The sequence below is a fragment of the Sphaeramia orbicularis genome, chromosome 22 (assembly GCF_902148855.1).
Source record: "Sphaeramia orbicularis chromosome 22, fSphaOr1.1, whole genome shotgun sequence".
NCBI classification, from domain to species: domain Eukaryota; kingdom Metazoa; phylum Chordata; class Actinopteri; order Kurtiformes; family Apogonidae; genus Sphaeramia; species Sphaeramia orbicularis.
Window position 1 is genome coordinate 15,365,824 of NC_043978.1, and position 13,675 is coordinate 15,379,498.

Sequence of the window (13,675 nt, forward strand, 5' to 3'; positions counted from 1 at the left end):
GACGAGATTTAACCTCTGATTGCTCACAGTGTAATCACGCATTTTTGTTTTAGGACACATCCAGAAGTTTGATATGTTTATGGTGGAAAAGTGGCCACTGATTCAAGCGTTTGCCCTGGAAGGCATTGGTGGAGGGAGCTTTTTTACCATGAAATACAAGGTACATTTGAACCAGCGGTACATATGGTTTGTTCTATTGTTATCCAGCTTATTTCGCTCATATATTCCCCCTCTTTCCAGTTGATGGACATGAGTGAGAAACTGTGGCAAGTTTACAACAGACTCGATCCGGTGTCTTTGGAACATTTTCTCACAGAGGTAAATGCTGCGCTTCTTAATCCATCCACGTTGTCATTTTAAAAGTTCTGTTTGATGTGTACAAATATGAACAAGCCTCCAGTTTGACAAGTGGTGCCAGGCACAACAAACCCTGCCCCTCGCACGTATTGTAGCTTCTTTTTCTTATCGATCCACTGATGTCATCATGTCTATGCATGTGCTGATGTCAGCATATCAGTTGCCTCTATATACGTGCCAAGTTTGAAGTAGTTTGAAACAAAATTAATGTTTTCATAGACATTTGAAATTTTGCCCATTGTAAGTAAATAGAAAAAAAAGATTTTAAAGATTCATAAAAAATTTGAACTTTGACCTGCTTTTCCCATGATGTAATCAGATCTATTCTGGGTCACTGGCAATCTATAAACCAAATTTGGTATGAATTCAACCAGTACTTTTACTGCTACAGACATTTGAAATTTTGCCCATTATAAGTAAATGGGGAAAAAAAAAAAGATTTAAAGATTCATAAAAAATAGGAACTTTGACCTACTGTCCTCAAAATGTAATCACATCTATTCTGGGTCATTGGCAATCTATAAACCAAATTTGGTTTGAATTCAGCCAGTAGTTTTGCTGCTTGAGTGTTAACAAACAAACAAACTAAACCGAAAACAATATGTTCTAACTGTGTTTATTTTAGGACTTGGGTAACTTTGAAAAGCAGTGGAATGGCTTCTTCTCCAGCATGGACCTGGAGAGTCATCTGTCCATCTTGGAGCTGTCTGAAGCTCAGGCAGGGGAGGTGGGTTCATAGACACATTTATACAAACATAGTATGATCTAGGGCTGCTCGATTATAGAAAAAAAAATAATCACGATTATTTTAGCAATAATTGAAATCACGATTATAAAAAACGATTATTTGTTAACCTTAAAGTTGTTTTTTTTCTTGCAAAACAATGTAAGATATACTCTTTAAATATAAATGAAGCTTTTAACCATTAAAACAAAGTATGTTCACTTTTGTACGAAACAAAAAAATCTTTGAATGCAAATAAGTATACTGTAAATTCAACTATGTTTCCTTTTGTAAACAAATAGTGCACTGGAATTAAACTGCTCTAGACTTGCCATAGAACTGGAGCAATAAAAAAAAACGCACATGAAGTTCAAATTATAAATTCAAGTATGTTCAATGTAGTATGAAACACTGTAAATTCAGTGGCGTGCCGTGAGGTTTCAGTTAGGTTAATACGGGAGTTGCAGCGTAAAGAGATTCGGAGACTGAAGATTGCATTGCGGACAAAGTTGTAGACGGAGTTTTTTTTATGTGTTTTAGTTTTTCATAAGCTTATGATAAAGGTGGCGGTGGTTAAACTTTAGATGGTTAAAAAGGTTTGCTGTGTTACCGGTCGGTGCGGACACAACTACAAAACACTTTTTGCACGTGATGTGTTTTTGCTCTTCGTCTTCTTCATCAAACCCAAAGTGATTCCATACAATTGAATTTGACTTGCCTTTTTTGTTTACCAAGCACTTCTGCTGCGATTCTCCTGCTATTTTTCCAGGCCGCTAGGTACAACTTTCCTCTTGGGGTGGACCTGCCGGCTAGCAGGCAGCAGTAGCTTAGAGGGGGGCGGGGCAGAGCAGCTCATGGTAGCTTGCGTGCGCGTGAATTAAAACAACTCAAAATTAATAATCGTTTTTTCTCGATTACATAATTTTTGTAATCGTTGCGTGTAATAATCGAAATCGTAATTGAATTTTGATTAATTGCACAGCCCTAGTATCATCTCTTAAGCAGCCAGTGCATGTCCTTAGTAAACAAGTTAATTTATATGTGCCTTTGCATTAAGTGTACTGTCATCAATCCACAGACATTCCGTACTTATTACTCCCATGGATTGATCTCAAGCAATATCACAGACAAAAGGTAACTGCTTCATATTCAACAGACACACATACTGAAATTCTGATCTGAATTTTAGAGTGTAAAAACTTAAAATTGATTGAATATTTTGTGGTTTGTTGTTTTATTTCAGTAAAAGTCAGCAGCCCTTTGTGCTATTTGGGAGACACTCCTCCTTAGAGGATCTGGAAAACTATTCATTCAACTTTCCATCTGAGAGTCATCAGGTTCGCAACACAGGGCCTGAAGGTTCCACTGCCAGACACATGGTAAGAAGCAGCAGCTGAGGGAAGAAAAATAATCACTTGTTGACTGAATGTGGAAAGAACAATTCTGAAGAAAAAAAAAAAAAAAATTCAATAGTGCAAGTAAATACCTAACTCACATCTCATCTTGTTTGAATTTACTGATGTATCCCCATGAAAATATCTCCTTTTTAAAGTGGGAATAAAGCCATAAACACAAATTTAATACATGCTGAAAAACAAGTATTGCGTAACATATACTGCAAATACACCAAGTCAGTCAAAGTATGCTCACATTGATAGCATAAGCAGGTTATTTTAGGATAAGAAGATAAAGACAAACTGAAGTAGCTTTATATGGCACTGACAGACTAAGAAAAACAGATATTGCACGTATCTGAGTTGATACGCACCTGATTCACCAATTTCATATATGGACATGTCTAGAGCTGTATTTCTCATAAGATGAACAAACATATGAGGAGTTTAAAAATGTAACATCACAGCTTCTGAAGCCAAAACCTGGAGAGAAAGCTGCCAACAACCTGTCTACTGTGTGGATGTTTTAATGTGTTTATATTCTTATCAATATCCCAATGTTAAGGCACAAGCAGCATCTAACTCTTGATTATTCTGTTTATATTAATGTGGTAAATAGAACTGTTTAATACAGCGCTGAAGAATAATTTTAGCCACAGACTTTCAACTCTGATGTTGCACAGTGTGGGAGCAAGTGAAGGCTATAAAAAGTGACGTCAAATCAATAAGTAGGCTCATCATAATCATTATGTTGCCCTTCATCATTCGTGTTGCTTAAGGTCGGGAAAACTGACAACAGCGCCAACTAGTGAAGTAGTTCGGAACTATACGTGCTTTTGATGTGTCCTGTGAGACAGGGGTGACCAACCCTGGTCCTTGAGATCTGCTATCTTGCATGTTTTAGATGTATCCCTCTTCAACTAGACCTGATTCAAATGATACACCTATCATCAAGCTCTGCAGAATCCTGATAACGATCGTCAGGTGTGCAAGAAGAGGGAAACATCTAAAACATGCAGGATAGTAGACCTCGAGGACCAGGATTGGTGACCCCTGCTGTAAGATGATGTGTCTGGAATGGCATGAGAAAATGTTGTAGAATTTGGTAAAAGCATTCCTTTGGATGCAGGGGTGAATTTAATAAATACTGGTGGCCAAAGGTCAAGGTCACTGTGACCTCTTATTTATTATTTTTTATTATTCATTTATTTGCACATACAAATATAAAATAAGACAAATACATGTACATATCTCTCTTGGTAGAGAGAAGGGTACGAAAATGTGCAGGTGAGGTCAGAAACCCAAAAGGCTTATAGAATAACGTCACCTTGACCTGGCTGTATTTCAAACAAAATAAATATCATTTGTATACCTACCATGAAGTAGAGGGATAAATAAAAATGACATAAAAATAAAAGAAATAATGGTTATATATCTATAAACAGAATTTATGTCAATAAGCGAAAGAGTAAAAAGAAATGAATAATAATGATAATGCAGTAATTAGGGCTGCTCGAGTATAGGAAAAAAAATAATCACGATTATTTTAGCAATAATTGAAATCACGATTATTAAAAACGATTATTTTTTTAACCTTAAAGTTGTTTATTTTTTTTCTTGCAAAGCAATGTAAAATATACTCTTTAAACATAAATAAAGCTTTTAACCACTAAAAAAAAGTATGTTCACTTTTGTATGAAACAAAAAAATCTTTGAATTCAAGTAAGTGTACTGTAAATTCAAGTATGTTTCCTTTTGTAAATAAATAGTGCACTGTAATTAAACTGCTATAGACTTGCCATAGAACTGTAGCAATAAAAAAAACAAACAAAAAAAAAACTCACGTAAAGTGCAAATTATAAATTCAACTATGTTCAATGTAGTATGAAATAGTAAATTCAGTGGCGTGCCGTGAGGTTTCAGTTAAGGCCTTCTGTATACATCAGCCATCTAGAATACGTACGTTAAGGTTATACGGGTTAGGTTAATACGGGAGTTGCAGCATAAAGAGATTCGGAGACTGAAGATTGCATTGCGGACTAAGTTGTTTTTATGTGTTTTAGTTTTTCATAAGATTATGATAAAGGTGGCGGTGGTTCAACTTTAAATGGTTAAAAAGGTTTGCTGTGTTAGCGGTCGGTGTGGACACAACTACGAAACATTTTTTGAACATGATGTGTTTTTGCTCTTCGTCTTCATCAAACCCAAAGTGATTCCATACAATTGAATTGGACTTGCCTTTTTTGTTTACCAAGCACTTCTGCTGTGATTGTCCTGCCATTTTTCCAGACCGCTAGGTCCAACTTTCCTCTTGGGGTGGACCTGCCGGCTAGCTGGCAGCTGTAGCTTAGAGGGGGGCGGGGCAGAGCAACTCATGGGAGCTTGCGTGCACGTGAATTAAAACAACTCAAAATTAATAATCGTTTTTTCTCGATTACATAATTTTTGTAATCGTTGCGTGTAACAATCGAAATCGTAATTGAATTTCGATTAATTGCACAGCCCTAGCAGTAATAGTTGTTGTAATAGAAACACTAAATACATAAATAAATAAATAGATAACCTCATGAGTGTGATATCTGAGGGACACAATTAGGGACATTTGACTTAAACATTCACTTGGATTTAATGCTGTGTATGACTTTTGTCACCAATCTTCCTTCAAATCTGTAAAACTCGAGTCACAGCTCAAGTATCACGAATCCGCAAGTCTTTCCGTGATGACACGACAAATTTCCAAAAATGCCCAAGTGACCTACCGGCTCTGTCTGTAAACAAATGGATCGTTTATGGTGGAGTACACTTCGACATTGTTCACCGTGAGGGAAGAGATTCAGGTGTGTAATCATGGAAAGACTTACGGATTCGTGACACTTAGGCTATGACTCAGATTGTACAGATTTGATGAAAAATTGATGACGAAAGTCCTTAATATCTTTAAGGATGATACATCACGTGGACTTGTTTTGATGGTAAAAATTCAAGGTCATGTTATAAATGAAACAACTGCATTGATAGATTAAGATGCAAGGATAGTGAACACATCTGATAAACTTTAGGTTCTTATTAAAAAGCAGCAGTGGTCTTAGTAGTCATTTTGGAATGTATTGCATGAAAAACTTCACTCCTGTCCATGTGCCTTATAAATTGTGTCATCTGTCCTTAAGATGTATAGTCTGCCAACAATTTTAATACAACTTTATTTTTAATTTAGGTTCTTCAGTGTGTAGCACCCAAAGGACCTCTAGCCTGCTCAAGAACCTATTTCTTTGGGACCACCCACACTCCATACCTTGGTGAGATTTCACTATTTTACTATCTACGTAGGATTTTTCCAGTCATATGATGTAGGTGTATCTTACAGTATCTTATGAATGTCTAAGATTCCAGGTGTAGTTTTAATGCTCCTCTTACTAACCAAGATAGCCTGGGATTCCTGTGTAGTATGGAAAAGTGTGACATTTGATTTTAGTCATTTCCATGTCTGGGTTAGTGTGAGCGAAGAAGTGGAAAATATGTGTTTCCAGACTGCTGCCTCTAGTGTCTCTGATCAAGCATAATATTCTGACCACTGCCAGGAGAAGTGTTAATAATATTGATTATTTCATTCCAATGGGACCTGTCAGTGGGATGAATACATTAGGCAGCAACTGAACATTTATTTGTCAAAGCTGATGTGTTGGAAGCGGTAAAATGAGCAAGATAACGAACTGAGAGACTTTTCCAAGCACCATATTGTAACAGTAGTCGCTTTTCCATTGACCCTCAAATTGCACAAATATAACTTGTGCATAAAAATTTGCCTAATGGAAAAACGACAATTTCGCCAAAACTGTCATTTTTTTGATGAAAAGTTTTTGCGCTGGCAAGAGGTGGTTTTTCCAGTGTAGCGCATTTGGTATATCATGTAAAACTGCAATGAAAAGACCTTTTTCCGCAGCTAGAGTCACACCAATAAAAAAAAAAAAAAAAAAAAAAAAAGGTGTTGATTAGGGCTGTGTATTTGCAAGAATCTGGCGATACGACACAAATCACAATACTAGGATCACAATACAATATATCACGATATATCATGATACTGTTAAAAAGGCAATTTTTTTGTTTCTTTTTTTAAAATGATTATTTCCTGGAAGAATTGAATTACACCAGAAATCTGCACAAATACTAAACACATTTTTATTTGATCACAACAGGATCTAATGCTATATCACAAAATGTTCCTGTGTTAAAACTTAAATTATGTTTTAGAGACATTACAGTTTAAGATCCTGTTCAAATGTTCATATTCAATTAGTTCACAACTAACATCAGAACATTATTTTTGTGCATTCCCAACAGAGGAACTAACATCTGCCTCTCTGACAGTAAAAAGTGCTTTTGGGATGCTTCAAATAACCAATATTTAATACAACAGTGTTAAATAATATAGATATATGAAAAAGAAAAAAAAACAAAAAAAATGAAGCTCTGCCATATCTGCATTTGAATAAATACCTAAAAATATCAATACAGTACTTTTTAATATCGACACAGTTTTGTGAAATGAAATATCGTGATATATTGCAGAACCAATATTTTGTAACACCCCTAGTGTTGATGGATGTTATAACAAGCAAAGAAGAAGAGTTTTAAAAGAAACATGGTGCGGTATGTGTGGACACACCAGAAAACTGAATCATTTTTTAATTTAGTACGGGATAGAGGAGTATTACATAATAATAATGAATATATCTGTAAATCAACATGATATTAACGTTCGTCACCATGTTAATGGAATGACTTGTCATGTCATCTCGTGATAATAAATTAACAAATCACATTTATGATCTAATGGAAAAGCCGACATGCCGTACTTCTGTTTTTTTTTTTTTCAACATTTAGTAAATATCAGTAAAGTTGTGCACAGATGTCCAATGGAAAAGCCAATAGTGATGACTGGGTCAGAACATCGCCACAACTGCAGGTCCTGTTGGGTGTTTTTGGACTGCAGTGGTTAGTACCGACCAAAAATGGACTAAGGAAGGACAAACCAATCTCAGGACCACAGAGTGTCTGTGGGAGGTGGTGGACAAGCAATCTGATCCATGGAAACACATTATTTTGTTTGTTTATAGGTAGCTTTTGGTCATTTTATTTCCGATTGTGTTCTTATTTTGTTCATTGTGTTGACTATTAAGTTCGTTTTGTTGACCATTGTATTCGTTTACATTCATTTTTCAACATTTTAGTGGTTAATTTGGCCAGTGTTTGTATTCCCTGTTGAATGGACACACCTACGCAGAGCTCTGGGTTTATCATCCATGGTTTGATTTTTTTTTTTTTTAAATACATATTTTATTTTGCAGTTATGTAAAACACAAAAACAAAGGCTTAGATGTGTGTAACAACTAATTTATTAATTAACTAGCCAGTCCTTATTCAAAGACAGAAACAGGGGCAGAGGCAGAGGACAGTCACTGGTATACCAATATAAGCCTTAGTCCAATTTAACTTCCTCCAAGTATGCGAGAAATGGCGTCCAAGCACTTGAAAAAGTGTTCACAGAACAGGTCCTCAAAGACCTGAGCTTTTCCATCTGTATTAATGACAACATATCATTGACCCATGCTTGAAACGAAGGAGTATTTGGGGACTTCCAGAGTTTGATTTTAATTGCCATGCATGAACTGCAGTACTCATAATCCCCTGGAAATTATTGGACAACATTCTTATTAACAATACATTAACCAGTTATTAACAAAGTAAACATCTAGCCTTACTCAGACGTCACATGGTTTGAAAAATCTGCCAAGAAGTATAAAAATTTGACTCTGGAATATTATGGATTCTGAAAAGGAAAATATGCAAGAGCCATGAACCCTGCTGCAGAAGGTCAGCGAGCCTGAGGGCGGTTCCTGCGAGAAGCCCGTTTGTATCAATAATTTATTTAAGCTGTGTTTATTTCACCCCCAGGAAATGAAAACGTGCAGCAGAAGAATACAGACGTCTTGTAAGTGGTTTAATTTCTAATCTCATAATTACAGTTTTTCACAATAAGCTACTTTGTGGTCATTGTTAAATACCCAGCAGTGTTTGAGCTGACGCTGTTTTGTTCAGAATTCTGTCCCAGATTTATTCAGCTGTTGTTCAAGCCGTCCTGTCGGGAATCAAATGCTACTCGTCTACCTCCAGTCCAACCAAGGTCAAAAAAAAAAGACAATGCATCTATTTCAGTTATTGTCATTAATACTTCCATTTTTTCAGTTCATTCATCCAGTTTCATTCATTAACTGAGACAGCTGTTTCTTACAGGCTAAGGATGTTGCAGAGAACACCTTCTTGATGACTTTGGACTCAATGAATTTAAGTCAATATCGCAGCCATCTAAGGTAAAAACATACTAATGATGTTTTAACAATTCTCTGTATCTGCAAAGGTCGTTTAGACTGTTTTTGTCTTTTTTTTGTTTGTTTCTAAGCTTTCATTTGTTTTCCTCCTCAGATCCAAATGTGAATTCACGATTCAAGCAGTGAATAATCAAGGAAGGTCGGTCCAGACAGTTGAATTTGCACATACGATGTCTGTGAATGTGTGTTTTATGTTAGTTATTATTGTATTTTCTCTGTTTTTCTTCAGGATAATGCTGCTGACTGATGAAGACAGCCGTTATGTTGTAAAAACAGTAAGTTAAATAAAGACAAATATACTTTTTTTCCTCTCTGTGCAACATGTACACATTAACCCATAAAGACCCGGTGCTACTTTATGGCTGTTCCTAAAAAATACTTTTTTCTCTATATTTAAGATTATCCTGTGTTCTCGCTTGGAAAAATCTAAATCTTACCAAGTGTATTTTTCTCATTTCTCGTCAAAATATCTCAGCACACTTAAAATAAGACTTAATCGCCTCGAGAGTAACTTTTGAGTGAGATATGAGAACTTATTTTTAGACGGTAGATCTGGAAAATCTTATTTCAAGAAATCGGACAAAGATAATATTCACTTGTTCCATTGGCAGATTGTTTTGCTTGAATTAAGCAAAAAATATTTTAACTAAGCAAAAAAAATCTGCCAATGGAACAAGTGAAAATTATCTTGGTAAGATTTCTTTAAATAAGATTTCCCAGATCTATTGTCTAAAAATAACTTCTTATATCTCACTGAAAAGTTATTCTCTAGGTGATTATGTCTTATTTTAAGTGTGATGAGAGATTTTGACTAGAAATGAGAAAAATACACTTGGTAAGATGTAGATTTTTGCAGTGCTGCATTTTTTCAGTGAACATCATGTATTTTTCTATATTTAATTCACTGATCATGTAGATGTTCATAAAAGTTCAGATTACAGTTGACGGTTATATCAGAAACAGAGAAAACTGAAGAAAAAGTGACCTTTTCTGTAAAATATATCATTAACTGAACATAAAACAAGTGTGTCCATCCACTGTTATTGATCCAACTCCATGGGTCTTCCTGGTGAGTCAATGTTGTAGAAGACGACGGTGTTTCCATGGTATGAATGTCCAAATGGGTCATATCTGATGACCGTGAAAAGATGAATAACTGCATTTTACACCAATTACTTACATGTATTGATAGGATTAGTGGATCAACAGGTATTAAGCAGTTTACGTTAGTTGAAGGTTTTGGTTGTCAGTGGCTGTTTGGGTCTTTAAGGGTTAATCATTTCTTTGTACAAGATGCATTTTTATCGCAACTCTTTGTTTCTTTGTCCAGGCGTCCATGACCGTCCATAACATTCCAGACCTGCAGAGGGACAGGGACAACCTGGGATCTGTCGTCTTCTCTGAGTCCTTCTTGGAGTCCAGCATCAACATTCAGCAGAAAGGTAGAAGATTGATTGAATTTATTGAATTAGACCGATGATTGATTGAAACCCCGAAGGAAATCGGATTTACATAAGCAGACAAAGCCACAGGTCACGTCAACAGAAAAGGCATTAGTCATTTTGAAACAACAGAGAGTCGACTAAAAATAGCCTCTTTCATGCTCCAAAGATCATATTTGTGATTCATCTTCCACGTTTTGTCATTCTTGGGCTTTGTTGTTTATCCTCCATGTCAAACAAGTCTGTTTCCTCTCCTGCAGATGGCACTGTGTCCTCGGACAGCTGCTACACCGTCCTCACTACAACTGTGCCTCGTTACGCCTGCTGGCTGGTATGTACACAGCACAAAATGAATTTCACATTAGTGTTATAAACACAAAGGATGTCTGGAGTGGATACACACTCTAGTCCAGGGGTGTCAAACTCATTTTAATTCAGGGGCCACATTCAGCCCAATATGAGCTAAAGCGGGCCAGAAGTGCAATTTTAACAATATTATGCCTCAGTTTATCATTGACACATGCGCATTACAACTTACAGACCATAATGGATCTACAAATACACAGAACATCCCCCTATCATCTAGTTTGTTTTAATTACGTATTTTAATTTCATTTATTTTAATTGTAAATCCAGCAGTGGTCATGTGTGGGGTTTTTTATATTTGTGTTTTGGTTTTTTGGGTTTTTTTTTTTTTTTTTTTTTCTAAATAGTGGGTGGGGAGGGATAATAGTTAATTATACTTTATTAGCGGCATTGTACGCATGGTGCCATTGTACGATAGCATGAGAGGCTAAAATCGGCCAGCATATCTCAGAACATTTGAATACGGACGTAAAATTGTGCCTAGTAGATAGTCACGTAATGTTTCGATTCATTTGGTGAGTTTGGTGGTGATCGGGCCTGTGAAGGCTGAGGAAAACCCATACAAACGCCCTCCTGTGCTGCAACATCAATCAGACATCGATCGGACAGACGGACACAGAACGTGTATTATATAGTAGGATTCATAGAAGCCTTTCTGTCTTAAATTTAAACTGCTGTTGTTCTCAGTGTACATTGTATAAGACAGCTTCCTATTACCTTTCAACTAGAACACTAGTAAACATTGTACATGTCAGATATTTCTATATGTGTACAAAAAATCCAATAAAAAGATTTATTTAAAAAAAAAAAAAATTATAACAGCCAGAATAGTGTTAAAATTGCACTTCCCTTGAGAAATTTTAGGTTGTTATAGTGTGCAGGTTATTCACATTTTGTGTGAAAAGATTGTTTGTAAATGTCAACATTTTGATGGAATTTAACTTCTTACTCTAAAACCAAAAAGAAAATTGTGGAGTTGTCATTATTTATAGGTTTTTATGATAGTATTTTAATGGTCTGATCCACTTAAGATCATATTGGTCTGTATGTGGAATATGAACTATAAAGATTTTAGCACCCCTGATTGTTAATATCTTCAGTGTAATTTCATCTCACGGGCTGGATTGGACCCTTTGGCTGGCCAGTTTTGGCCCCCGGGCTGTATGTTCGACACCTGTGCTGTAGTCACTGCTTTACCTCTCTGTGTTTACAAGTAAAGTTCCAATCTATACGAGAACATATGCAGTGTATAACATCTTATTAGAGTGTCACCTTTTATTGAACTGTACTGCTTCTGTCCTGTACTGTCTTTTACTAAAGTACTTATATTTGTGATGTTTAGATGGAATCTGATGTAAAGCAGTCTGAGCAAGCTCATCAGCTTACAAAGGTAATACCAGGAGTTTTTTTATATCCACTGTATATAGATGTTTGTACTGTTTATGTATTCATATGAATTTTATTTTATTTTATTTTACATTATTTTATATTATATTTTTCCACAGAAAGAGGAAGGTTCTTGTTTGGGAACAGCTCTGACTGTAGCAGATGCTGCATATGTGTTCTCCAGTAGTCACCTCTCCACACCTGAAGAAGGTACATTAACTCTCATATGTCTCATATGTATATACAGAGAAATTAAACTTCAGGGATTCCCACAGGGTCTTAAAAAGTCTTAAAAGTCTTGAATTTACAAGTCTGCATTTAATTCCTTAAAAAGTCTTTAAAAGGTATTGAGTTTGATATGTTAGGTCTTAAGTTATATTCTCATACACTTGTTTGCTGTATTGTGTTTAAATGTGTGTTGGAAATGTCCAGACTAGAAAGAAAGTAATGTTAGTTGACTCAGTTCCACCCGTTCCAACTTGACAATTTGTATTGAATTTAGGAACCAATTATCATTAACTTTGCAGCCCCTGGTGAGAAATGATCACAGAATATTCAGTTTCGTGTACAGTATGAATGGAATATTCAATCAATGCTGATGTAAATAAATACATTTTCCTCTATCCTAGGAGTTATGATTTTTTACCAGGATGGCTGTGAAATAGGCATTAAATTCTGTTCTAAGTAGTCTTAAAAGGTCTTAAAATGTCTTAAATTTAACGTGTAGATACCTGTAGGAACCCTGGTTGTGTAGAAACAAAATGATAATAATACGTGACCATGGAGTTGCACAATTATCTTTGTCTTTTGAAATTTCAATCTAGGCAAGATTGTGTTCTTCTCTGAGGGAATCCTCTTTATCCATTCTCAATATGGGAGCATCACCATTTCCAAGGATCACATCAGCTCTCTCAAGTTCTATGATCCGGTAGGCATGTTGGTCAGTGCTCCAAAATGCATATTTAAGGTCGAAAATCAGTGTTATTGACTGATGAACTCGTGACTCTGACATGTGTGCCCTCAGGATACCAGTGCCGTGGCTTCTCTTTTTGTGGAGTATGAGAAAAGCCTGCTGCCCCACCTCCCGTTCCCTCTCCACAGCGCAGACCAGTGTCTTGTATTTGCTCTTCAGCCTCGTTCTAAGAGCCACAGGGCCTTCTATTCCAAAGTAAGACCTTCAGCCTGTCATATCCTACAGGGTTCAGGAGCCGCATAATCTATCAATACATCTCTCTCCCAGCAGTAGTGTAAAATCACACACATACAGTCGTGGAAAAAATTATTAGACCACCTTTGTTTTCTTCAATTTCTTGTTCATTTTAATGCTTGGTACAACTAAAGGTACATTTGTTTGGACAAATATAATGATAACAACAAAAATAGCTCATAGTACAGTCTACTCTCGTTAAACCGCCCGCCGTTATACCGCCATTTCCGCTTATCGCCATCCGCCAGCCCAGTTCCATGCACAAACAACACTTATACCATTGATTTCCCGACCGTTATACCGCCAGCGGCGCGGCGCAGCACCTCCAAGGTGCGCCGCCGTGGCACCTCCAAGGTGCGGCTCCCAGTGTTGTCTTTTCCGTGGAAACCGGGTCGAAATGGCTCTTTGAGTGT

At 36.3% G+C, this 13,675-nt stretch overlaps 1 protein-coding gene across 2 annotated transcripts in view; it reads left to right on the forward strand.

The window, feature by feature from the left end:
• dnaaf9 (dynein axonemal assembly factor 9) overlaps positions 1 to 13,675 on the forward strand; it is a 49,714-nt gene that overhangs the window by 4,195 nt on the left and 31,844 nt on the right. For both annotated transcript variants that reach the window (XR_003934444.1, XM_030126011.1), the window contains exons 6-22: positions 54 to 160; positions 241 to 318; positions 983 to 1,084; positions 2,160 to 2,215; positions 2,325 to 2,460; positions 5,690 to 5,771; positions 8,428 to 8,464; positions 8,572 to 8,656; positions 8,767 to 8,843; positions 8,956 to 9,000; positions 9,091 to 9,136; positions 10,192 to 10,303; positions 10,564 to 10,634; positions 12,012 to 12,059; positions 12,175 to 12,265; positions 12,880 to 12,983; positions 13,080 to 13,223. Coding sequence is in view for 1 of the 2 variants with exons in the window: in XM_030126011.1 (XP_029981871.1) it covers positions 54 to 160; positions 241 to 318; positions 983 to 1,084; positions 2,160 to 2,215; positions 2,325 to 2,460; positions 5,690 to 5,771; positions 8,428 to 8,464; positions 8,572 to 8,656; positions 8,767 to 8,843; positions 8,956 to 9,000; positions 9,091 to 9,136; positions 10,192 to 10,303; positions 10,564 to 10,634; positions 12,012 to 12,059; positions 12,175 to 12,265; positions 12,880 to 12,983; positions 13,080 to 13,223 (1,421 nt within the window). In the remaining variant the exon portion in view is untranslated. The remainder of the gene's footprint in view (positions 1 to 53; positions 161 to 240; positions 319 to 982; positions 1,085 to 2,159; positions 2,216 to 2,324; positions 2,461 to 5,689; positions 5,772 to 8,427; positions 8,465 to 8,571; positions 8,657 to 8,766; positions 8,844 to 8,955; positions 9,001 to 9,090; positions 9,137 to 10,191; positions 10,304 to 10,563; positions 10,635 to 12,011; positions 12,060 to 12,174; positions 12,266 to 12,879; positions 12,984 to 13,079; positions 13,224 to 13,675) is intronic.